The sequence below is a fragment of the Macrobrachium nipponense genome, chromosome 5 (genome assembly GCF_015104395.2).
Source record: "Macrobrachium nipponense isolate FS-2020 chromosome 5, ASM1510439v2, whole genome shotgun sequence".
In the NCBI taxonomy this organism is placed as follows: domain Eukaryota; kingdom Metazoa; phylum Arthropoda; class Malacostraca; order Decapoda; family Palaemonidae; genus Macrobrachium; species Macrobrachium nipponense.
Window position 1 is genome coordinate 72359721 of NC_061107.1, and position 26745 is coordinate 72386465.

General features: G+C 46.7%; 1 protein-coding gene across 1 annotated transcript in view; it reads left to right on the forward strand.

The window, feature by feature from the left end:
• The window catches only part of LOC135215824 (DNA replication factor Cdt1-like), a 71836-nt gene that overhangs the window by 32027 nt on the left and 13064 nt on the right, over positions 1-26745 (forward strand). The window contains exons 3-4 of the mRNA XM_064250776.1: positions 23310-23404; positions 25636-25856. Coding sequence (XP_064106846.1) covers positions 23310-23404; positions 25636-25856 — 316 coding nt within the window. The remainder of the gene's footprint in view (positions 1-23309; positions 23405-25635; positions 25857-26745) is intronic.

The window sequence follows — 26745 nt, forward strand, 5'->3', positions numbered from 1 at the left end:
CTGGAGAAGGTAACACCCTTTCTCTGATTCTGGAGTCTATTCGTGCTCTCGAATCTAAAGTTTTGGCCCTAGAAACCGGCCCTGTGAAAGTTTGTGTTAGTGCCCCTAGTGTTGTGGGAGGGGCGTCAGATCGGCCCCATAATGCCTCTAGACTAGACCTCTATCGGACTCCCAGGACTCAGGGAGTGGGTATGTCGAAAGCCGCAAGAGGTACGGGGGCTCCCCACCGATCTGGCGTCCCTTCGGCAGGCCTTGTTGCTAAATCCCAGGCTGCCAAGGAGCGCGCACGAGCGCGTGTCCTGAAAAGATTGCTTTTCGTCCTCCGAAAGCGTCCTCCCCGCGCAAGGGGTGGAGCGCTCGGAGAGACTCGCGTCCGTTTGAAAAGGACCTTTCGCTTTGAGGACGCTTCACGTCCTATGTCTCCTCTTCTTTCGTCAGAGGACGCTTATGACGCCTTTCCTCCTCAGAAGAGAGGAAGGCTTTCTTACGACGAGGACGTTGGTTTCCACGCACAGGCGTTGTTCACTGAGAGGCAGATAGCTGTACCTGCTAGAAGGAAGGAGGCGTCCCCTCGCCCCTCGCCTTCTCGCAGGCTCAGTCCTGCCCCTTCTTATGCTCCTTCGTCACCTACGAAGGATATCCTAGTGTCCCTTCAGGACCAGATTACGTCGCTGATGGCTCAGAGGACTCGCCCAGCAGCAGTCGAGCCTAAGCGTAGGAAGGACGTTCGGCTGCCCGTCAAGAGGACGAAGCAGCCTCATTCTCTCTCGTCTCGCTCGTCTCTCTCTCCTCCTCCGGATCGTCACCGTTCTCGTTCTCCGAGTAGATCTTTCGCTCTCTCAGGAGAGGACGCTCGCCAGGACGCTCGGCGTTCGAAGCAGGACGCTTTGCGCTCTCGGCAGGGAGCTGTTGAGGACGCTCGGCGTTCTAAGCAGGACGCTTTGCGCTCTCTACAAGACGCTTTTGAGGACGCTCGGCAGGACTCTCGGCGTTCGAAGCAGGACGCTTTGAGTTATCGACGGGACGCCTTTGAGGACGCTCCGCAGGACGCTCGCCGTTCGAAGCAGGACGCTTTTCGAGCGAGGCAGGACGCTTTTGAGGACGCTCAGCAGGACGCTTGCTTGGCTAAGCAGGACGCTTTTGGCGCCTCTCGTCAGGAAGCTCGCGCTTCCTCTCGTAGGGACGTGTCTGTTAAGACAGTTCCCGTTGCTTCTAAGGACGCTCCTCTTCACAAGATGTCCGTCCCTCTAAGGATCGACGTAAGGGCGATTCCGTACCTGTAGCGGGTACTTCCAACCAACGGAAGTCATTGTTCAGGATTGAGACTGCTGGACGTACTCCCTCTCCTGATGGGCGTTCTCCAGTTCCTCTTAGGGAGGAAGGGGAACTTAGTAGTCCAGGGAGTTCCGTCGAAGAAGAACAGCCGGTAGCTTCAGCTGTCTCGGACTACAAGGTTCTTGTTAGGCTGTTACGTTCAGCCTTCGGGGAGAAGTTCCAGCCGGCAGCCCCTAGGTCTCCTCCCTCTCAACTTTCGTCTTCCAAGACCGTTAAGACCCCTGAATTCGTCGAGATGAAGACATCGCTGTCGACCAAGAGGGCGTTTAAGAAGCTTCAAGACTTTATGTCTAGAAGGAAGGATCAGGGCAAGACCACTTTCGCCCATCCACCCTCTAGACTCGCCGGGAAAGGAGGAATTTGGTATGAGACCAAGGAGGACGTGGGAGTAAAGGTTCCTTCGTCCGCTCTGGGTGACTTCTCCAGTTTAGTGGACGCTCAGAGGAGGTCTCTCATTATCGTCTGCTAAGGTGTCCTGGACTCCTGTGGAGACTGACCACCACTTGAAGGGACTGCTTCGTACCCTAAATGTTTTTAATTTCCTAGACTAGTGTCTGGGAGTTTTAGACCTTCAGTCTAGAAGTCCTGATTCTCTCAGTCTGGGGGAGCTGTCCAGCGTGTTGTCATGTATGGACAAGGCCGTCAGGATGGTTCGGAGGAGCTAGTTTCTCATTTTGGAACTGCTTTCCTGAAGAAAGAGCACTGCTTTGCAATTTTACCGCTAAGTCGGTATCTCCCGCTCAGAAAGCGGAATTGCTCTTTGCGCCTCTTTCGGACCATCTCTTCCCCCAGGCTATGGTAAAGGATCTTGCAAAGAGTTTGCAAGAAAAGGCGACCCAGGATGACCTCTTGGTACAGTCTTCAAGACGTCCAGCAGTTCCTTCCACTTCGACATTCAGCAAACCCCCGAAGAAAGTCAAACCCTTTCGCGGGGCACCCCCCTCGAGAGCAGCTCCTCGAGGGAGAGGTTTTTGCGAGAGGAAGAGCTTCATTCAAACCCAAAACCAGCAATGAAGATCTCGTCCTTCAGACCGCCAGTCGGGGCCAGACTGGAATTCTTTGCGGAGGCTTGGAGGCAGAGAGGGGCGGATCCTTGGACTCTCAAGATAGTAGAGCGGGGGTACAAGATCCCCTTTTTACATCCTCCTCCTTTAACATCAACCCCCAGAGACCTCTCTCCATCTTATCAGGGAGAGAAGAAAAGTATTCTTTTCGATCTGTTAGACCAGATGGTCGAAAAAAGAGCGGTGGAACAAGTCTTGGACCTAGAGTCACCGGGCTTCTACAACAGGATTTTCCTAGTGCCGAAGCAGTCGTCAGGTTGGCGCCCGGTCCTGGATGTGAGCAGGCTCAATCTTTTTGTAGAAAAGATCAAGTTCAAAATGGAGACGCCTCAGTCGGTGCTAGGAGCCTTGAGACCTGGCGACTGGATGGTGTCTCTGGACCTGCAGGACGCGTACTTCCACGTCCCAGTCCACCCTCTTTCAAGGAAGTACCTGAGATTCGTCTTGGACAACAGGGTTTGGCAATTCAGAGCCCTTTGTTTCGGTCTCAGCACGGCCCCGATGGTTTTCACTATGATTATGAGGAATGTAGCGAAGTGGCTCCATTCGTCAGGGATCAGGATATCCCTATACCTCGACGATTGGCTGATCAGAGCGTCGTCGAGGCAGAAGTGTCTGAAGGACCTTCAGTTTACGTTAGCCCTAGCAAAGTCTCTGGTCTTTTGGTCAACTCCGAAAAAAGTCGCATCTGACCCCGACACAGTCCATCGTGTATCTGGGGATTCAGATGGATTCAGTGGCTTTTCGGGCGTTTCCATCCCAGGAACGTCAGCGACTGGGTTAGAGAAAGTCGCAGCCTTCCTAGGAGAGAGAAGCTTGTTCGGTGAGGGAGTGGATGAGTCTGCTGGGCACCATTTCCTCGCTAGAAAAGTTTGTCTCGCTGGGAAGACTGCACCTCAGGCCTCTTCAATTTTTCCTTGCGGAAGAATGGACGTCGAAAGAGGACCTGAATGCGATCCTAAGGATCTCCAACAAGGTAAAAGTCCACTTAAGATGGTGGCTCGACCCTCAGAAGTTACGAGAGGGCTTCTCCTTAAATCTTCTGAGCCCTGACCTAGTGTTGTTCTCAGACGCTTCCATTTCCGGTTGGGGAGCAACACTAGGGGGGGAGGAAGTGTCAGGCTCCTGGAGAGGGGAACAGGTAGCCTGGCACATCAATGTAAAGGAACTGGCAGCGATATTCCTGTCGCTGCAGTTCTTCGAAGACAAACTGTCAAGCAAGGTTGTTCAAGTCAACTCAGACAGTACCACAGCCCTTGCGTATCTAAAGAATCAGGAGGAACTCGCTCCAGATCCCTTTTTCTCCTGGCGAAGGAAGTTTCTGCTATGGGCAGACGCAAGGCGCATCAAGATCCTGACAAGATTCGTGGCAGGGGTTCAAATGTCAGGGCGGACCTTCTCAGTCGCCAAAATCAGATTCTACCAACAGAATGGACCTTGCACCAGGAAGTCTGTCAACAATTATGGAGATTGTGGGGACGTCCTCTAGTAGACCTGTTCGCTACATCAAGGACGAAGAGGCTTCCTCTGTATTGCTCCCCTTCTGGATCCAGGGGCAATTGCAGTGGACGCGTTGCTCTGGAACTGGACAGACCTGGATCTTTACGCCTTTCCCCCATTCAAGATCATGGGGGACGTAATGAGGAAGTTCGCAGCTTCAGAAGGGACAAGGTTGACTCTGATTGCCCCAATGTGGCCAGCAAGAGAGTGGTTCACAGAGGTCATGACATTCCTTGTGGACTTCCCAAGAACGTTGCCCTGGAGGAGAGATCTACTCAGACAGCCTCACTTCAAAAGTTTCACCAAAACCTCTCCGCTCTGGCTCTGACTGCGTTCAGACTATCGAAAAGTTGGCCAGAGCGAGAGGCTTTTCAAAGGCAGCTGCGGAGAGCAAATCGCTAATGCTCGAAGAGCCTCTTCAAGAGCTGTCTACCAATCTAAGTGGTCCTCCTTCAGGGCATGGTGCAAGAAGGAAGGAATTTCCTCTTCCACGACCTCTGTGAATCAGATAGCAGATTTCTTACTCTATCTAAGAAATGTGCAGAAATTGGCAGTTCCTACATCAAGGGTTATAGGAGTATGTTGTCTGCCGTTTTTCGCCACAGAGGACTGGACCTCTCCGACAATAAGGATCTGCACGATCTCTTAAGGTCGTTCGAAACCACCAAGATTCCACAGGCAAGACCGCCCTCATGGAATCTAGATGTGGTGTGAACATCTGATGCTAAGTCCCTTTGAGCCTCTCCATGAAGCTTCTCTAAGGGACTTGACGAGGAAAAACGCTTTTCCTAGCTTCTTCTGGCGACGGCGAAGAGAGTTAGTGAAATCCAAGCGTTCAGTAGCCTATGTGGGATTTCAAGGGAGACAAGCGCTGTCTGCTCGTTGAACCCTTCTTTCTTGGCTAAGAACGAGAACCCGTCTAATCCTTGCCAAAGAGCTTTGAAATCAAAGGAATATAGAGTCTCGTGGGTCAAGAACCAGAGAGAGCCCTGTGCCCTGTCAGGGCTCTCAAGTTCTATGTGAATAGGACTAAAGAGATAAGAGGTCCCTCAGGTAATCTCTGGTGCTCGCTGAAGAGACCAGATTTGCTGTTTGTCGAAGATGCTGTTGCTTTCTTCTTGAGGGACGTCATTAAAGAGGCTCATTCATCTTGCCAGAAGACTGATATGAGCCTCTTTAAAGTGAAAGCTCACGAGGTCAGAGCCGTAGCTACTTCTCTTGCCTTCCAAAGGAATATGTCTATCAGAGATATTCTTGATAGCACCTTCTGGAGGAGCAATTCCGTATTCGCCTCACATTACCTCCGGGATGTGAGAACGATTTACGAGAACTGTAGTTCTTTGGGGCCTTACATTTTGGCAGACACAGTTTTGTGGGGGCTGAAGGTGGCTCTCTCCCTATATCCCTTAGCTTAGTTAGGTTAGTTTATTGTGTTTTTGGTTGATGGTGAGATCTTCTGTGGAAATCTCCCATTCCTTAGTGTTAATGTCAGGGGTTTTTTTGGTTAGTTGGTCAGGTGGTGGTCGGTTGCTGTGTTACTGCCATATGTTTGGCTAGATGGTCTTGTCACATTGTGGTCACGTCCCCGTTGACAGAGCATCCAGAGTGCACCAGCACTACAGGTCCAAACCTGGCTGGCAACTCTGATAAAAGCATAAGCAGGCTTTAAGTGACAGTAATCAGAGTTATTTGCTATATAAAAGAACCAATCTACTTTGCTATCAAGGTAACGGAACCATAAGTTAATCTTTTATTTAATTTAAGTTTCCTAAAAATCCTAGTCTGTCTCTACCCCACCCACCTCCGAAGGTGTGATTCAGCTATATATATATCTGACATTTGGTAAGTTTCATGAACAAAATGTTATTGTTATAATACAATTAAGTTTGTTCATACTTACCTGGCAGATATATATAATTAGAGTGCCCACCCTCCTCCCCTCAGGAGACAAGGGTCATGAATAAATATGAATAGAAAATGGGAATGGTTTCCTGATATCCGCCTCCCAGCGGCGGGAATGGGTACTACCACCTGGCCGCCCCACTGAGTGTGCCGCGAGTTTTGAAAATTCTGTCGGACGTCAGAAATACAGCTATATATATATCTGCCAGGTAAGTATCTGCCAGGTAAGTATGAACAAACTTAATTGTATTATAACAATAACATTTTCATGACTAAATACATTTTTATGATACAAAAATGATTTACTAATTTTCAGATATTTAATTTTGATTAATACTGTATTAGTAAGTTTAATAAGTTTAAAATGATATCACATACAATAAAAATAATTCTCTCTCTCTCTCTCTCTCTCTCTCTCTCTACTCTCTCTACTACAAAGAGATATGTTTTTTGTATGATAAATAAATGATTTATTATTTTCAAATATTAATATTAATTTATGCAGCAACAATATCAATTCATTAAAGAAAATACCATAGTGAAATAGTAAGATTTTAGCTTATAAATTTTAAAAATTATGGAAGAAATGAAGGAATCCCAGTCAGATTCTTTCCCTAACTCAAGGTACTCAAAACTCAGATATACGTATCAAGTTAAGTGACCGGAGGGGGCTGGGAAGGAGCGGATTTGTGGCTGCCATCACGCATGAAATTTCCCTCCCCCCCCCCCCCTCACTCTCTCTCTCTCTCTCTCTCTCTCTCTCTCTCTCTCTCTCTCTCATCTCTCATGAGATGAGAGATTTTTATGGTACATATATGCGTATATGTTTTTATTTAATTTTAATTTTAAAGAAAATTTAATAATAACTTTAATTAACAAAAATCTTATGTGAAAGGATTTTACAAATACTCCGATAATCTCCTCTCTCTCTCTCTCTCTCTCTCTCTTCTCTCTCTCTCTTAAAACGATGTATGGATAATAAATTCATTAAATAAATAAGAAAATACTAAAGTGAACAAATTAGCAAGATTTTAGTTTATAAATAAAAGAATTACGTAAGAAGAATGAAAGAAAATGCTCATTACCCCGCATCTCTCTCTCAGAATTCCAGTAGCAAGCCGAGTTGGCTGGGGTCCAACAACTGTGCTGCCATATCTTACGATAATGTACTCTCTCTCTCTCTTTTACTGAGATAGAGAATTTCTATGGTACATGTGTATGTTTATAATATTTTTGCATAATAATAATAATAGTAATATAACTACATTCAAAATTCATATGTGATAGTATTTTAAAGAAGTACAATAATCTATCCACTTCACTCTTTTGAATAAGGACAACCCTCTCTCTCTCTCTCTCTCTCTCTCTCTCTCTCTCTCTCTCTCTCTCTCTCTCTCTCCTCTCTCTCTGCTATTGGCTGTTTATATATTTCTAACTGGTAAAATGTTTAAGATTACTTTAAAATTATTATTAATAATACCAATTCAATGGTATATTTGATGTAGGATAATACTTTAAATAGACATTTGGTTATTTGTGACTTCAACATTTCCATTGTTCCACTGTAAAAAGAAAATGGATGTCTCAAATAGTAACAGTATGAAAAAAGAAAAACATGCATGACGGAATACTTATGGGGGGACTGATTATTTTCACATATGTAACTAAGTCATTCAGTACGTACATAGTATGTATTTATGTATAAACATAAAATGTAAGATTTACTTTAAAATAGTATTAATAATATTTCAAAGATTAATATGAACCATAATAGGATATTTTATGTATATTTGATGAAGGATGGTCTTTTTAAGGATACTTTTGGTATTTGCATGTTTAGGATAGGTGTTTATGAGCATTTTTAGAGGGGGTTCCAAACATTCGCGGATTTTAACTATTCGCGAGGGGGTCTGGTACACATCCCCCGCGAATATGGGGGGACCACTGTAATACTAAACAGGTTTGTCCTTGTTTTTCAATTAATATACAAACCCACTTTTTGTGATAGCCTTTATAACCGCCCCTCTACTTGTGTTAAGAGTCGGCTGCAAAGGTATACCAACATATTATTTACTTTCTTCACCCTTTAACACTGGTACAGACCTGCATGAGGACGAGATATGTATTTAACGTGAGGATGAGACATGTATTTAACGTGAGTGATATTGATCCTGTAACGAGACGTATTCATCCGAAAATTACACTTACGCTTGGGAATTACTGAGGGGAACTTCAAAGGTTTGTCCTTGTTTTGTTTTTATGGTAATTTCTCTTCCTCATCATCCTTTCACTTACTATCAGAAGAAGGTAGAAGAATGGCTGTGCGGTGTTGATGTTGTGGGATCTCCTCTTGCTTTGGAGGGTGGTGCCCTTGGATGCGTGAGGAGTATCCTCATTACTTTAATCATTTTTTCCATATTTTACAGACTAACACTCTTCGTATTGGTTATCCTAACCTTGGAATTGTACCTGTGACTTGTAGCATGTTGCGAACTGATCCTCGAGTGTGTGTACTGATCCCCTGCTGATAATCATATTTATTTACCACTACTACCCTGAAGTTATGTCACTGGACGAAGCTGTCGTGCTGCCCTGTTAAGTTTATCTTCTACTGATGGTAGAAGTCTGGCAGAATTTGGAGGAATCGAAGAGGAAGAGCTCGTCAAGTGTCGTCATCCTCCTCTTCGAGATCATCATTTCTCATGCCTCCACCCCTTCGACTTTTAAGGCTTTGCCGTAGAAGAGAAGGTGGTCTCCCCCCCCCCCCTAAGAAGTCTTGTCACGGGACACTAAGGGTCTGTCTCATTCCGGTGAGACATGTGGGTCTTCCGCTGGTCCTCCTGTTCCTCCGGGAACGGGGCCCGTCTTTCCTTCCTCAGGGAGGAAGAAGACTGGGACCATGAAGGTACCAGTCACTGCTGGTACCTCCTCTCCAGGCTCCAGAGGTTCCACCTCCGGACCGGGAACCGTCTTGACTGTTCGCTTGCGAGCATCACTGAGTGTAGGTGACCGTGCAGCCAAGGTCCAGACTGCTGAGTACGCTCACCGTGTCAGGACCCAGGCACGGAGCGGAAGGATGGTAAGAGGCGTTCAGGTGACTCTCGCCAGACCGGCGATCGCTCTTGCAGTGATTGTCCGGTACACAGGGTTGACGTGATGTTCCCGCGGGTCAGTGCATGCAGAGACCGGTGGAAGCGGCCTATCCAACCCTCTTTTAATTATTCTTTGTTCCGACACGGGATACAAACCTTTCGGTCCTTTTACAATAGGAAGGTTACTAGCGGCAGCTGGATAGGTCGTAAGCTTTTGAACAAGGGGTTCGGTTGTTAACTGCTTGTCCGACAGTGCGCGCGCCGTGCGACTGGGAGGTGAAGAATCACTTTTGCCTTCGGCCTGCTGGTGTATGGACGTGTTCATCACTCTCTGTCCGCTTCATCGTCATTTGCTTTTTGTATAATTGTGTTTTCTCTTTCTGTTTGCATTGTGTGAAACTGAAGATTGTAAGTACAATTATTCATTTTTTCATTGTTATTATTGAAGTGATTTTTAATACGGATCATGGATTCTCTGCGCCCTCCTATTACCCGACGATTGTGCCCCAGGACTGAAGGGCGTAAATGTGGGAAATTCCGCAGTTTCCCTGAAATTGATCCTCATGTATTGTGTGCTCGGTGCCGAGGGCGGGAGTGCTCTCGTGCCGAGCCCTGTGTAATTTGTGAAAATTGGTCGGAGGTGCAGTGGGGCTTGTATGAGGGTAGGAAGCGAAGGCCTGCCAAGGAGTCGTCGGAAAGCTCTCCCACGACTCCCTTGGTGACGGATACTTCGTCTTCTTTCCTACCCCCTGCTCAGCTCCCGCGTATGGCACCTTCCCCTTTGGGGGGGGGGGGGGTATCCAGGTCCTTCTCCTTACCCGATCTGTCTAGTGTGGAGGAGGGTGCTCGGTACCCCGACGTTCAATTGTATTCGGGGTCTTCTGTTCGTTCGGGGTGGGGCTTGTCCCCCCCGTGCGAGGGTAAACCCCCCCCTAATCACCCGACTGTTGCTTCCGCAGGTGCTTCTACCACGAGGGATGACCTTGGGTCAGGTGTGGGCGTCTTTGGGCTTGCAGGACGTGCCTAGTGTCCAGGGGCTGCGTTATCATTTGGCTGGGTCTGCTGCGGTCACCCATGGGACGGTGACCACTACAACGACCACCTTGCGACTCCAGGGTACGCCGCCCCCCCTCACCTGGTGTATTCACCTCGTGGTGTCAGTGTTGCCTACAGCCGCTGTGCAGGGTCCGATCGCCCTAAGAGCTCGCCCCTGGACCTGCCGACGGTACCCAGGATGTCACTGGCTGTTGCTCCGCCTCGTGTTGCCTGTGCTGCCTGCCATACCTACCGAGACTATGCTTACGGTTCCTGTCGTTCCTGCTGTTCCTGAGAGGTCCACGCCTGCTGACGTCGTTCCTGTTCGTGGTGTTGCTGCCCTAGACGTTGGTCTGTCCGGACAGGTGCGTCCGGGCCCTGTTGCTTCGGCAACAGCAGCCCTGGCTCCACCCTGGATGGCAGACTTAACGTCTGTCCTGAGGAAGCTGACGAAGAAGAAGAGGAAGAGAAGGAAGGTGTCGTTGTCGTCTTCATTGTCTTCTTCATCGTCGTTGTCTGCCGCCTCTCCCCCTTCGACTTCCAAGGCTTCACAGCCGAGGAAGAAGAAGGCTGCCTCCTCCCCTCCTAAGAAGTCTCCCTCGGGAGCTTCTCCTCCTGCTCCTTCAGGAGTGGGGCCCGTCTCTTCTTCCGCAAGGTTCTGTCTCGGCCTCTCGTTCGCGAGAGGTACCGCATGTACGTCACCGGTACCAGACGCCAGAGCTCGCTCGGCGCCAGGTTCAAGGCACGGAGCGGAAGGCTGGTGAGAGCCGCTCAGGCGACTCTCACCAGGCCAGCTCTCGCAGCGACCAGCTGGCTACCCGGGTTGACGTGACGGTCTCTGACTGGCCACGGGCTGAGGCTGGGAAGAGGTCCCCCCGATCGCTGGCGGTTCAACGCGCCGTGAGGACAAACACCGGTCTCACCGTGACAGTGGTCTCTGCAGGTCACCTGACCGCCGCTTCCACAGGGAACGGACGGGTAGGGCAACCAGCAGTAGATCCTCTGACACACGAGATCAGGGCCGCTGTTCTCGGTCCAGCCGTTCTCCCCAGGGAAACGGCTCGACTAGGCCTGCAGCTCGATCCCCACCTCGGGTTGGTGATCGCCTGCAGCCCTCCAAGCCCTCTGGTTCTGCCAGTGAGCGAGGGGGGAGCGTCAGGTCTGCCTCTCCCGTGCCTTCAACTTCCTCTGGTTACACCGGGAAGAGTGAGGCACTTAAGAGTGATCATGAGGGGCGCGCCCTGCACGATCCCGTCACGACGCCTGAAGGGGGAGGATCTCGGGATATGCTCTTGTTCGAGGGACTTGACGGTCCTACTCTGCAAGATGCAGTGACTCCCGAGATCCAGAGGAACTTTGCCGAGGTTATTGCGCTGATTCGTCAGCACAACGACCTCGGGGAAGGATCGCCACTCCCACCATCCGAGCCCACGTCCCGGCTCGAGTCGTTTTGGGGCCCGAAGAGGGAACCCAAACCGACGGTGGGGTTGCCGCGTTCTGAGCTTGCCGATTCTGTTCTGAACCAGGTAGAGTCTCTCGTCTCCGAACAGGAAGGCTCTCTTAGGTCGAGCAGATCGAACAAGCTACTTCCACCTCCTCTACTGCGACAGCAGCGTTTTTACGTGCCTTTGGAGGATCCAATGCCGCCCAAACAGGTGAACCCAGAGTTTTCCAGGCTAACTCCGGGTTTGTCTCTGCAGCAGCTCCTGTCGGAGAACCTCTGGTTCTCGCAGCAAGAGGCATTAGGCTTGGAATCTACCGCTATGGCAGCTTTCCAGGCCGTCTCCTAGTTAGACCTGTGGTCCCTCACAGTGTATAAGGTCACAGCCAATTCCGGGGGAATCTCCCCCGAAGAAGACTCGGCTTTCAGGAGACTTGTCAGTCTGGAGGAAGAGCCATCTCCTTCCTCGCCCACCAGACAGCAAACCTGTGGGCCAACCTGGTACTTTGCCGTAGGGACGCAGTCCTTACCCGAGTATCCAGGGCGGCTGGGCGTGAGGCGGCATTGGGCCTGCGCAACGGACCAGTATGGAGTTCCTCCTCTCTCTTCCCTGGAGAGATGGTGGACGCTGCGGTGGATAGACGGCGCACTGACGACAGTGATTGTCTCGTTCACCAGGCAGTTTCGAAGGCTTCTGGGCAGCCTCGAACTGCGGCCAAGCCCAAGAGCTAGCGCTTCCTTGGCTGCTACGACGATTGCCTCATCGAAGCCCCGAGGAAAGACGGTCTTCTTCGTCTTCTGCAAAGGCGGCCGTAACCAGCCCTCCTCCCAGCCTTCCTTCTCACGAGGGGCGGGCAGGGAAGAAGTTGAGGAAAGGGGGGAAAGGCTAGGGACGGCATTCCCCCTCACCTGCTGCCGGAAGTGGGGATATCTATTACCCTTCGAATCTCGGCCACCCCTCACCTCCAACCCGATCCATCTGCAGACATACGTTCCAGGATCAACGAAGGACGTGGCACTACGACAGGAGATAAAGACCATGCTGAGCAAACGAGCTGTAGAGATCGTCACGGATCAGTCACCGGGCTTCTACAGTCGTCTGGCGCCCGGTGATAGATCTCTCTCCCCTGAACCGATTTGTTCGCCAGACTCGGTTCACGATGGAGACGGCACGTTCCGTGCTCGACTCCATCAGGGAGAACGATTTCATGCTTTCAGTGGATTTGAAGGACGCGTATTTCCAGATACCCGTCCATCAATCCTCCAGGAAGTACCTCCGCTTCATCCTCGATGGGACGGTGTACCAATTCAGGGCACTTTGCTTCGGTCTCTCAACTGCCCCAAAGGTGTTCACGCGAGTGTTCACTCTGGTGTCTGCTTGGGCCCACTCGTCCGGGATACGTCTTCTGAGGTATCTCGACGACTGGTTAGTCCTGGAGAGCTCCCGCTCGCAGTTGCTACAGGACAGGGATCGACTGCTGGAGTTCTGCAGCGGTCTGGGGATCGTGGTGAACTTCGAGAAGTCCGATCTCGAACCCAAGCAGAGGATGAAGTACCTGGGTATGCTGATCGACACGGTAGCAGGGCGAGTCTTCCCCGCAGACTCGCGGATCAGCAGATTCAGGGAGGCAGCTGACTGGTTCCTGTCTCGGCAGGTGTTAACAGGCAGCTCAGCAATGGCAAGTCGTGATCGGCCACCTGTCGTCACTCGAGAAGTTAGTCCCTCACGGGCGTCTTCACCTGTGGTCTCTTCAGTGGAGACTAAAGGAGAGTAGGTAACAGGCGACGGACCCACCATACTCCCCGTGTCCCTCACGCTGGAGGTAAGGCAGGACCTAGCCTGGTGGCTCGACGACAGGAACCTCCGCACTCCCCCCCCAGAGATGCTGCTGTTCTCAGACGCATCAAACAATGGGGCGCACACCTGGAGGAGTTGCTGCTTCAGGAGTGTGGGATGATCACGACAAGCACCTTCACATCAATGTCCTGGAGCTCAAGGCTTACGTCAACAAACGGGGGCCTAGTGTGTCTCCCGTTGTTTCAGTTGACATGGCAGGTGTACGAGTGGGCCGTGGCTCACTCAATAGAGCTGTCAGCCCGCTACATTCCAGGCAAGAGGAATGTAGTAGCAGACAAGCTCAGCCGTCGGGATCAGGTGATAGGGACCGAATGAGCCCTACACCAGAACGTGGCGGAAAGGCTCTTTGACCTGTGAGGGCGTCCAGTCGTGGATCTGTTCGCCACCCGGCACAACAGGAAACTTCAAGTTGTTCCGACACGAGATACAAAGCTTTCGGTCCTTTTACAATAGGAAGGTTACTAGCGGCAGCTGGATAGGTCGTAAGCTTTCGAACAAGGGGTTCGGTAGTTAACTGCTTGTCCGACAGGCGCTCGCAACTGGGAGGTAAACAATCACTTTTGCTTTCGGCCTGCTGGCGTGTAGACGTGTGTATCGTCGCTCTGCCCGCTTCATCGTCATTGCTTTCGCATGGTTGTGTTTTTCTTTTTCTATTTATCTAGTGAAACTGAATTGTAAGTACAATCATTTCATCTTTATTTCCATTGAATTCAATTGTGAATTAAAGGATCTTGGTTTCACCACGCCCTCCGATTACCTGAGTGCCGGGACTGAAGGGCGTAAGTGCGGGAATTCATAATTTCCCAGAAATGATCCTCGTATTGTGTATGCTCGGTGCCGAGGGCGGGAGAGCGCTCGCTCCGAGCCGTATATTTTGGTTGGAAATGTGTAAATGAAAATCGTAAGTAAGTACCCTTTTTATTCAGTTTCGATTTTAGATACTTGGTATTGTCACGACAACACAAATCAGCTTTTGTATTTACCGAAATTCGTTTCGTTTAAATATAATTGCTCGAGCGTATTCTTTATGCTCGATGGTTCTAGCCGAACGCATTCCTTCGTGGAATAATGGATTACCTGGCAACTCAGGATGACGAGTCAGCGAGAGCTCAGGCTCAGCTACTGCGTATTGAACTGCTTGATAGCAGCTCAGTATCAGCTGGGTCTCCGAGATGCACGGTTGTTTACGTCTCTCTCTCCCCTGGTTTGATTGACTACCGAACCGTATCTCTGCCCAGCAATCATGGACTTAGGTCTCTGATTAACGGGGATTCTCGCAATAATGAAGGACCATCTACTGCTGTGATGCTCGATTTCATCGCCTTCGACATTGCGAGAATTTTCAACAGAGATATCTCTTGGACTCTTTCATCTTTCTGTTTACCGCACGGTAACAAAAGTCTGTACTAGTCTCCCGCTGCATCGCACCGCGATAATGCGAATGATTTTTGCAGACATCTGAGTTTGTCTTCAAAATATCTCGTATTCGTAGTTGTGCAATTGTTCATTGTTCGCCCCTAATTAACAGATGTGTCAGAAGACATCGCCTACTCTCCGACCTGACAGCTCTACTTCCAAATGTTCAGCCCATGAGAAGCAGTTCTTCAGGCAGTAATTCCCTGTGTCTTCATTACTGAAAAGCGCTCAGCTTTCATTGCAACTATGATCCTCACCGGACAGCAATGAAATAGTGGTTAGCGTTCTCAGTCTTTGTAGCACAGGTTCAGAATCTTGAGAATTCTTCTCTCGATTCAGCTGTGAAGACATAGGTTGCATTTTCTGTACACCTTCATCTTCAACGACACATAGTGTTGTTTCTCCTTAGCTGAGAGTCAACTATACTATGAGATATTTTGCCATCAGGGACCTCGGTCTCTAGAAGGCAATTGACTTTCGCCTGTTGGGCACATGCCTTAAGAGAATCATCACCTCGCCGTCTGGCATCGGTGACGAACAAATTAATTTATTTAGTCTCTTGGCATAACCCTTTTAAGGCGAAGGTCACGTGACTTGCTCGGATGCTTGGACAACTTGCCTCCTACCGAACGCAGTCAGTTGGCAGCTGTCAGAGCGCCCAAGTCAGTTACGAACTTCGCTGTGGACTTAGTTTGGTTGTTCCATAACAGTCTTTTTTTCGTCCTAACGGCTTGTCCCAGTACTCATACCATCGACACCCACCATTGAGTGTCGGTGTCCTATCCACTACCGAGAAGAAGAACTTCACTGCATGGGGATAGGAGAATGCGAGACACTTCGCTGCAGACGGATTGACCAGTATGGGTACAGGACATCACCGAAGTCGAGAAGAGGGATAGGTCATGCGACCATTCCCTTCTTTTCCTCTGAGGTAACTGCATGACTTTTCCTGCGAAGTCAAGCATCCAGGGGATGGGGATCCGTGACGTTCGATTTCGTACTGAACTTCGTAGCGAAGACTCAAAACCCTTCGGTCCCTGACGATCGGTTAGAGTCCTTCACAATCCCCTCCCTAATGGACTTTACCGCCTTCGATGCGAAGGAGATGCTGCTTTGTCCTGTGAAAGCGCGACGGCGCTTTCTGAAGAAACTCGACATCCCAGGCTGAGTGTTGAAGCTTCTTCGTCAGCACCAAGATGACCTAGAAGAAGTACACTCCCTCGAGTTCCGCAAGAACTTCTCCGTGGCGCAGGTACTGAAGGCAGGGGTCTGGTACAACCAGACCACTGGCACCTCCTTTTACCTTTGGGATATTGCCCACAGGTCCTTGGATCGTTTTCCTTGGAACCCGTGGTGGCTGCTCAACACGTTGTGTAGCTAACCCAGACCCTAGCAGTCTGAACAGCATCGAGTCCTGGTGTGACTGTAGGAATAGATAAGTGAATGAGAGAGTGACTGGCTTCTCTTCCTATCTTTTTCTTCCCCTCTACCTGTGGGTAGAGGGATACGGTCATCACCTTGCTGGATAAGGACGAGATGCAGGTGAGCTACTCGACGGAGCCCCATCCTATCTCTTTCACTAGGGATGGGAGCGAATATCCACCACTTCCTCCTACAAGGGGGGGGGGAAGTGGATGCCAACAAGAGACAAAACCACAACTTTATGTTGCCTCTTGCAAATAGGAACTTGTTCTTGCTTGCTGGTACGAAGAGATACGCTTGCCTCTCTCTTAGTACTTGGTCCAGAGGTCTGACCATTGATCCTGCGGTGCACACCCCGATCAATCGGACAGAGGCTTGGATCCCTCCCTCGCTCTTACGACCAGGGAGGCATTCCAAGGATGGGCGAACACCAGTCTGTTCACAAAAGACTCCGATTCCTCCCACCAAGAAGTGAGTCTTCCTATTGTAAAAGGACCGAAAGGTTTGTATCCCGTGTCGGAACAAATGACAATTTGTCCAAAATTTCATTTTTCCTAACTATACAAACCTGAGGTCCTTTTACACATAGTCCCACCTCATGCCACCCCTCACTCTGCAGTTTTTGCTTGGGCCTAAAGCAAAAGTGATTCTTCACCTCCCAGTCGCACGGCGTGCGCACTTTCGGACAAGCAGTTAACTACCGAAACCCTTGTTCAAAAGCTTACGACCTATCCAGCTGCTGCTAGTAACCTTCCTATTGTAAAAGGACCTCAGGTTTGTATAGTTAGGAAAAATGCAATTTTGGACATTGCCCTTTTTTTCAGAGAGGTTTCGGCTTCAACAAGGACTTGGAAGAGTCTGAGGACGGTATCGGCTGTCTCCTGTCAGGTGCACGCTCAGCCCCACCCAGATGATGGAACGGTGGCAGACGCTTCACCTGCCAGGTAAGCGTTCTCTTCACTGCTGCTCTTGCAGGTCCCTCCGGACAGGTGCAGTTGGGCCGTCTTCTTTTACTGCCTCCTCCCCTTTGACTTCCAAGCTGCCGTCCCCCCCCCCCAGGGAGTCTCGCATAGAGACTTCTAAGGTTCTGTCTCTCTCCGGTGAGACAGGCGGGTCTTCCGGTGGTCCTCCCGTTCCTCTGGGAACGGTGCCCGTCTCTCCTTCCCCAGGGAAAAAGAGGACTGGGACCTTAGGGGTACCTCTGCTCCCGGTTCCAGAGGTTCCACCTCCGGACTGGGAATCGTCTTGGCCGCTCGCTTGCGAGCGTCACTGAGTGTATGGTCACCTACGGGTGACTGTGTAACCAAGGTCCAGAGTGCTGAGTACGCTCACTGTGTCAGGACCCAGGCATGGAGTGGAAGGATGGTAAGAGTTGCTCAGGTGACTCGCCAGACCGGCGATCGCTCTCGCAGCGATCGCCCGGTATCCAGGGTTGACGTGACTTTCCCACCATACCGTTCACGTAGCGAGGCTGGGAAGAGGTCTCCCCCTGGCCACCAGGTCCAGCCTTGCCTTGGCGCCTCGAGAGGACGGTGCTCGCTCTCACAGCATTAATGGACACTACCAGTCACTCCTGGACCAGATGGCTCGCACGACTGGTAGCAGCTCCCCTGACGCACAAGACCGATGCTACCGTCCTCGGTCCAGCGCTTCTCCGTAAGGAGACCGCTGATCCAGACATCGCAGCTCGATCGCCACCGTGGGTTGGTGATTGCCTGCAGTCCTCCCAGCCTACCGGTGCTGGTAGGCAGGGTAGGAGCGTCAGGTCTCCCTCACCTGTCCCTTCAACCTCCTCAGGCTATACCAGGAGGAACGAGGCGAACAGGAGTGACCATGAGGAATGCACTTCTTATAGTCTGGTCACGAGCCTGGTTCGGTCTTGGGACCAACAGATCCTCACTCAAGTGGTTGGAGGAGATTGTGGGGGCTGGCGAGGACGATGGTGCTTCCTAGACTCTCGGAGTGACCATCGCCGCTGTTCACATGACGGTCCCGCTGGACCACGCACGCAGAGACCGGGGTGGGCTCCCCCTTCGGCCCTCCTGAGAGGTTTCGACATTGACGAGGACTTGGACACGTCGGAGGACAGTATTGGCTCTCTTCTGTCAGGTGCACGCTGGGCCCCACCCAGACAATGGTCACGGTGGCGGCAGACGTTTAGCCTACAGTACGAGTTTTGTAACCCTCCTTGGGAAAACGTTTTCTCCAGATGGTAACAATTTCCTAGGTGTAATTCACTTCTCCGACGGCTAGTTCCACTAGACAGGTGAACGAGAGCGTCCAGTCTTCCTCCCCCATTCCCTCTTCCTATGGCTGCGACGGGAAGGGGAGGGATCCTGCAGAGCGTTCTCCGTAGGATTCCGCGTCCGGGATTGCGTTCCTGGAGGGACCTTCGGGTCCTACCGGATGTAAATCCCCACCGTTGAGGAAGGATCTTGCCCAATCCTTGATTTCTACGGGAATCGGGAGGACCACCACCCGATGATCGTCTGAAATTCGAGGGGGGGTGAGCATGGTTACGCCGAGCGCTTAAAATTCTTTGGAGTTTCTAGCACTCTCAGAGTGTTTTGGTCTTCTACGATCTGCAAACACTTGGGCAGAACCACGGTCCAGAGTGGGCGAGACGAGAATCCCAGATAATTGTTACTACGATAATCGGGAATCTCGCCGAATGCTCGAATTCCTAGAATTTCTAGCGTTCGAAGGAAGTACTGCTGCTGAAGGAAGAATATCTCGGGAGGGGCTCAGCCTGGATGGACCTGACAGTCCGTCGTCTCAGTAGACAGCCAACCCCGGGATAGAGAAGAACGGGTGGGAACATCCAGTTCGTCTTGAACTATTGTCTTCGGTATCCTGTCCTCACCGTAGTAGTCTTCCTTCGGTAAAACTTCACCTTCGCTCTCTTCATTAGAGAATGAAGGGGGTCGGCTTCCAGCCTTATTCTTGTTCCTCGAATGGAAGAGAATTTAGACTGGAAGTCTATGTACAGGAACCTACAAATATACTACGTATATTGCCCTCGTGACATGCTTCTGTTATCAGTTGAATTGTCGTAGGTGTAGGCACATACCGTAGTTAACTCAACGGGTTGTGACCGAGACTAATAGTATCTTCTTAATTGAACTACAACTCGGGACTGCCCTGCAAGCCTCCCAGTTTCGATTTTGAGATACTTGTGGTATTGTTACAACAACACCACCACAGCATTTGCATTCACCAAAATCCGTTTCGGTTAAAATACAAATGCTTGAGCATATTTTCTTGCGCTTGATGGTTGTAGCCGAACTCATTCCTTCTTGGAATGGATTACCTGGCAACTCAGGATGATGTTCGGTGTACGGGCTGCCTGCCAGCCCTGCCTGCCGCAGCCCGCGATGATTGACTACCGAATCGAATCTCTGCCTGGCAGTCACAGACTTAGGTCTCTGGTTGGCTGGAATTCTCGCATACGTGCATGATCATCTCTACTGCATCGCCTTTACTGTTGCAAGAATTTTCAGACAGAGGTATCTCAGTAGACTCGTTATCATCTTTCTGTTTACCTCGCAGTAACAGAAGTCTGTAGCCTAGTCTTCTGCTTCATCGCGCTTGCCACTGTGATGACGTAGAATGATTTCTTTAGACATCCGAGTTTGTCTTCTAAATACATCTCGTAATTTGTAGGTGTGCAATTATTCTTTGTTCACCCTGAATTGTAGATGATAACGGAAGACCTCGCCTGTTCCCCGTCCTGCCAGCTCTACTTCCAAGTATAGGAATGTCCTCCCTGATCCACCCCATGAGAAGTGGTTCTTCAGGCAGTACAATCCCTGAGTTTTCATTACTGAAAAGCACTCCCCTTTCATTGCAACTCCGACTTCTCACCGAACAACAATATTGTAGCGTTTTAGTGTTTTCAGTCCTCGGTAAAACAACAGGGATTATAGCCGTCTTTCACTGGTTGGTGTCATCGATGGGACTTTTTCTACGTTCAGAAGCTTGAGAGTTAACTTCTCTCGTTTCAGCTGGGAAGACGTTGGTCTGCATTAACCTAATCACCTTAGTCTTTCACTGGCACATGGTATTGTTTCTCCTTAGTTGAGATTCAACTACTATGAGAGCTTCTGTCTTGCCATCAGGGACCTCGGGCTCTAGAAGGCAATTGACTTTTGCCTGATGGGCGCATGCCTTGAGAAAATCATCATCTCATATCCCAACATTGGTGGCAACAAGATAGACGATTTGTATGGTTTCTCAGCATAACCCTTCAAAAGGCGATTGTCATGTGACTATGTCTCGGATGCATGACTGCTCGCCTCATACGGTCACACAGAGCGCAGTCAGTCGGCAGCTGTTGAAGAGTCCGAGACCGTCACAAGCTACGCTGTGGACTTTGTATCGGTTGATCCAGATCAGTCATTACTTTGTCCTATTGGCGTGTTCCTGTACCCACAAGGATCGACACCCACCATGGAGTGTTGGTGCCTTTATCCGCTGCGGATATTACGACACCTGGAGAGACTTCGCTGCAGTTGGATACAAGAACGTGAGAGACTTCGCTGCTGTTGGATAGCCCAGTGGATGGGTACTGATCATCACTCCGAAGAATATGTCGGACAGGAAGATGGATAAGGTCATTGCGATCATATCCATCTTTCCCTTTGGGCCTGCCCACAGGAACTTGGAACCTCATTTCCTTGGACCAGTGGTGGATGCTTGCAGGATGTGTTTGCTTACCCAGCTCCGTCAAGAGGACAAGTTGCATCTTGTCCATGGTGTGCAGTTGTAGAGGTAAGGTGCGAGAGTGACTGGCTCCCTCCCTCTTCCACTCCTCTTCCTTCGGGTTGAGGATAGGACTCGAACTCACACTGGCTGGTCGGACGATTGATGTGGTAAGCTTATACATAAAGCATCCTTTTTATGTTTCTTATCAGAATCATAGAAGCAATCCCGCTCCTTCCTCTAACAAGGGGAGGAAGGAGACTGACAATAATGCAAACCCTTCCCAGAACCTTGCATAATGTTTCCGACGCCAAATATTCTTCACAGCCCTTTTTCGGATGAGTCACCACTCACTCATTTTGAAAAGGCCCAGAAGTCTGACTCTTGATCATGCAGCTCCTATACTCCAATCAAGTTGCCAGAGGCAGCAGGGCACTTCTCCTCACTCTTACGACCAGGAGGAGTAGCCTAGGAGTGCCGAACTCCAGTCAGTTCTAGAGGCTCACTCAGATTCCTCCCACCAATCAGTGAGTCTACCTTATGTAAAGGAGGGTTTGTATATCGTATAGGAACAAATGACAATTTTTGGAAGTAAGTTGTATTTTTCCTAACTATACAAACCTGAGGTCCTTTACAAATATGCCCACCTCATGCCACCCCTCAATCTGAACCTGGGCCGAAAGGCAGTGGAGTGTTTACATCCAAGCAGGCTAGCCTGCCACATGGTAGTTACTGCCTAACCACCTTGTTCAAGATTCAACGGCCGTAATTCCAGCTACGCCGTAAGTAATTCCTTATGTAAAGGACCTCAGGTTTGTATAGTTAGGAAAAATACAATTTACTTCCAAAAATTGTGATTTTACCAAATTAGTGGACTAGCAATTTGGAATTTGGTGGCGTTGTTCATTCCTACATATACAGCTTCACCATATATGTGACTTATGATCATATGCTTGGGTAATGAAGTAGAGAAAAATCAGTGTAAAAAATGAAAATCTGGAAGCTGTACACCTGGCAGTGGTATCCTGTCGAGTATACATAGTACTAGCTGAGCACTTTTAAGACATGGCCAGGTGACCTCTTTGGATTCTCACACCCACAATAGATCATTTCTCGTTTGCAGCTATACTTTTGGCTATTCCAAAAACATTTTGAGAGTACTGAGACAAATATGTGAATGTATTAAGGCAGAGATTATCAGAAAGACTAATTAAGCTAGTGGTACTACCCCCACCATAACACAGTCAGGTCTGGAGACATTGGAGGTGCATCAGAAGAATTTAAGATGAATATTAGTCCATCTGGGTCAGGACAACCATTTATTATTCACTTCAGAAGTGGATGAATCATTGAAGGGGTGCAAAATGGTGCCCTTAGGAGCTGGTTCATGCAGGTGACCAAGAGTTAACAGCAAAAGCTAAGGAAGACGTGGTGGAAATGTTTAAATAGTGGAAGAGTGGAATGGGAAGAATGTGTTGAGTGGAAATAAGGCAAAGGATAAATCCTATTTCAGAAAATGGCCATGTCATTGTTGAGAGAAAGGTGTTGGGGTGAACTCTGTGCTGTATACCGAATGTAACAGAGGGTTTCACAAGAGGTGTTCTGGATTACAAAAGTATATATGAAGTAAGATTTATAACACAAGAGGTGTTCTGGAATACAAAAGTATATATGAAGTAAGATTTATAATGTCTGAAACATTACAAGAGAAAATGTTGAAGAGAAAACCTTTGTAATAGACAGGTCTTGAAAGAGTTACTGTGATTCATGACCCTTATGTTAGGGAGATTGTATTATGAATGAGGAAGGTATTATATACGTATACAGAGAACATTTTTGGCATGAGAGTATATTATGAATGAGGAATGTATGCCTATTATATACAGAGAACATTTTTGCCATGAGATTGTCTGTATACTTTTCCATATACGATATATTTAAGGTGTTTATCCATTTTTTGTATTGTCTGATTTTTAGTAGAAATATATGGAAATAGGTGTAATGTTTGAAATATTTTTTATTATTGCATAAAGCTGAAGCCGCTAAAGGTAAATTTGTAGATTCCGAGACCACGCACAGACCATGTAATATAAATATCCTAACTCTTAGGTTGGAAGGACACTATTACTGGATTTCTTATAAACAGCATTTTGCTAGTTTGGCTGGCACACACTGAATTTTGTATTGTCATCTTTCCACTTAATTTTATTATTTAGAAGTAGTTTGATGGATAATAATTTTGTTACCACAGTAATTGGAACACTTGCTACTATATTCATAATACAGTATTGCATTTTACTTCAATACAGTACCATTTATGCATACTGAAAATTTTTTAATTCATCCTGTAGACAAATTTGTAAACTGAAGTTTAGTTGTTAGTCTAATCAAAGGATTAAAATGGTAATTCATATGTTGGGGGAAAGACAGTGATGTTGATATTGAATACTTAAAAAAATACTTACATCTCCCCCAAAAGAAGCAGTCATGAGTTTTGATCATCTGTTGACATGTACTGATGATTACTACTTCCATTTTAACAGGGCCTTTTCCGAGCGTCATTTAGGGGAAATTAAGACAGTGTTTCCTCTTGCTTACCTCTTTAAACAGGATTCTACTAAGAATATTGGAAAATCATGTAAGTGTTTGTGCCTTTTTCATTTACATCTGATTTTTCTGACATCTTTTGTGTAATCCAATACTGATCCTTTCAAGTTGATGCTGTAAATTAATTTCTATTATAATGCACATATTTATGCAGAAACTGCTGTTGTATTTATAATTATAGTTGCCCCTGCTTTCCATTTAGGCAGTTTAAGAGCAACTTTTATTAATTAACAGCTCAGCTTTGCAGACTTAACGTACTTATCAGCTAATTATTATGGTTATATTTTGTTGCTCTGCTACCATTTTTGGCAAGATAAATTTTTAGATAAAGTTCTTGAGTTCAATTAGTGTAAAGTACAGGTTAGTTTAGTTTAGCTAGTTATTGTTAGTTGTAAGATATCCACATATCCTAGTTCAGGCTGTAATATAGGGCCTTTGTTACTTTTTTACTCACCAGAAGCCAGACAGCCAAAGTGTCTGTTAACCCTTAAACGCCGAATGGACGTATTAAAAGTCGAGTCAAAATCTCCCCCGATTTCCGAATGGACGTACCATACGTCGGCTCAAAAAAGTTTTTTTAAAAATTCGCGGAAAAATACTTATAGGCCTACCAGCCGAAAACTTTTGAATCACGCGCCTTGGGGGATGCTGGGAGTTCACGGATCAAGGCGTTGTTTTGTTTACAATCGTTACGCAGGCGCGCAAGCGCGAATTTCTTTCTTATCGCACTAAAAAGTATCAGTGACACATCTCAAAAATTATTTTGTCACTTTGACATAATTTTTGCACTGTTTTAAATTATCCGTTACATGAAGTATTATATATGAAAATGTGCGCAATTTCATTTAGAATACAACCAAAAAATACTCATGATTGTGACTTTTATCAATTTTGAAATATTTCCATATAAATAACGATAAGTGCCAAAATTTCAACCTTCGGTCAACTTTGACTCTACCGAAATGGTCGAAAAACGCAATTGTAAGCTAAAACGCTTATATTGTAGTAATATTCAACTATTTACCTTAATTTTACAACAAATTGGAAGTCTCTAGCACAATATTTTGATTTATGGTGAATTTATGAAAAAACTTTTTCCTTACGTCTGCGCGGTAACTCTTCCGAAAAAATCATACATGCGATTGTGGTAATGTTTGCACCATTTTAAAATTAGCCGTTACATAAAGTTTTTTTTATATATCGGAAAATGTGCGCAATTTTCATGCACAATACAACTAAAAACAACCCATGGTTGTAGCTTTTATCAGTTTTTGAAATATTTTCATATAAAAAATGATAAGTGACAAATTTTCAACCTTCGGTCAATTTTGATTCTACCGAAATAGTCGAAAAACGCAATTGTAAGCTAAAACTCTTATATTTTAGTAATATTCAATCATTTACCTTCATTTTGCAACAAATTGGAAGTCTCTAGCACAATATTTCCGAATTCTCGGAAAATTTGCTCCGTTTTATATTAGGCATCTCATAGAGTTTTATATATGAAAATGTGCGCAATTTCATGTAAAATAAAATGAAAAATATTTGAAGGTTGTAGCTTTTCTCATTTTCGAAATATTTGCATATAAATCACGATAAATAGAAAAAAACCACGTTCGGTCAACTTTGACTCTACCGAAATGGTCGAAAAACGCAATTGTAAGCTAATACTCTTACAGTATCGTAATATTCAATCATTTGTATTCATTTTGAAACAAATTGGAAGTCTCTAGAACAATATTTAGATTTACGGTGAATTTTTGAAAAAAACCATTTTTTTGCGTCTGCGCGTTACGAATTCATACATCATTTTGTGATAATATTTTTCCGGTGTTGCTTTTATTGTTTTACAACGTATTATATATCAAAATGATTGCAATTTAGTGTACAATACAACGAGGAAAAAAAAAAAAAGAAACTCGTTAGCTTTTATCGTTTTTTGCACAGCGTGATTTTAATACAATTATGTATGAATTTTTTTTTCGCTACCATATATCGCATTATTTACATATGATAATGATATTATTTTTCATTTCTGATGATTGCATACTAAACTTCAGGCAATGACAAAAAAAAAGGAGCCAAAAATGAACTCTTAATCTTCAAAACTAAGCGCGCTGTGATTTTTTGAAAAAAATATTTTTTCTGCTTCCGCGCTCACTCAAAACCGGCTCCGGAATTCTGGGGAGTTTTTTATTTTTACCGCTTTGGCGTTTAAGGGTTAAGGTTACGTGCTATAGTATATTTTCTTTTTTATTTCAGTTTTGAAAAATGGCTCTAATTCAGGGTATCAACTGACAATTAATGCCAACATGGACTATAAACCTGCTGCACAGAATCTGATGAGCAAATTTAACGAAAATTGTGAAACTCGTACTACTAAATTTCGAAAGATGGACTCTGTTGTGTTGGTAGAAAGAAGGAACATTTTTCACAATTCTTTAATTAATATTGTAAGAGAACATCATGGAGAATTCTTAAAGGTAAGTTTAGTTTAGTTTAGTTTATTTATGCATAAAACAGTCCAAAACTGTGAATAACTCGTGAATTATTCATACAAATGTTTTTTTTTTTTACAAGTCTTTCACAGTTTGTGGTTCTCAGTGTCATACAAGTGTGAACCAATAAACCAATCTAAAAAAAAATTTTAAGCATTATCACTTAAAATAGTTGAAAACTTAACTAAAATTCAATAGTTCCTCGAAAGTCAGCAGTTGCCGCGCCCCTAAATACACCTTATTGCCAATGGTAATAATGTTGATATTGATACATTAGTTGTTAAAAATTAAAATTGGTATAAGGGTAATCCATATTTGCACATTTTGTTGTGTGGAAGCTTCATTTGTAGGTCAGTGATCTTTTAGGCTGGTTTCTGTTAACTATATGTTGATTTTCAGTAGTGAAAATACAGTAATTAAAGCTGATGATTCTCTGTTAATAAGGCAATTTGCCAGTGTTACCCATTGCTGCTAGAGTTGTATTTATATAATTTTGTGTTACAAACAAACTGTTAATTGCATTTTTAGAAAAGTATTGTTTAAGGAGGTTTGTTCTAACTGATACTTATTTATATAAATGTTAAATGCTGCCAGGCAGCAGAGTCTGGTTTCAACTCTAATGCCTTCTTCACAAGTGATTTTGAACAGTTTTAGAATTGATCACTCTGCCCCATAGATATTTGATGAAAGGCCCACATGATCTGATCCTTTCATGTACGGAATGTAAAGTAACACTAACAGTTTAGCATTTTTCATATAATGGTCCACAATATAATTGACACCAAATGCTCTTTTGGAAACAAAACTTTTGTCGGATTCATAATTTTGAGTTACTCCATAATAATAATAAAAAAAATTATAATATTTAATGAAA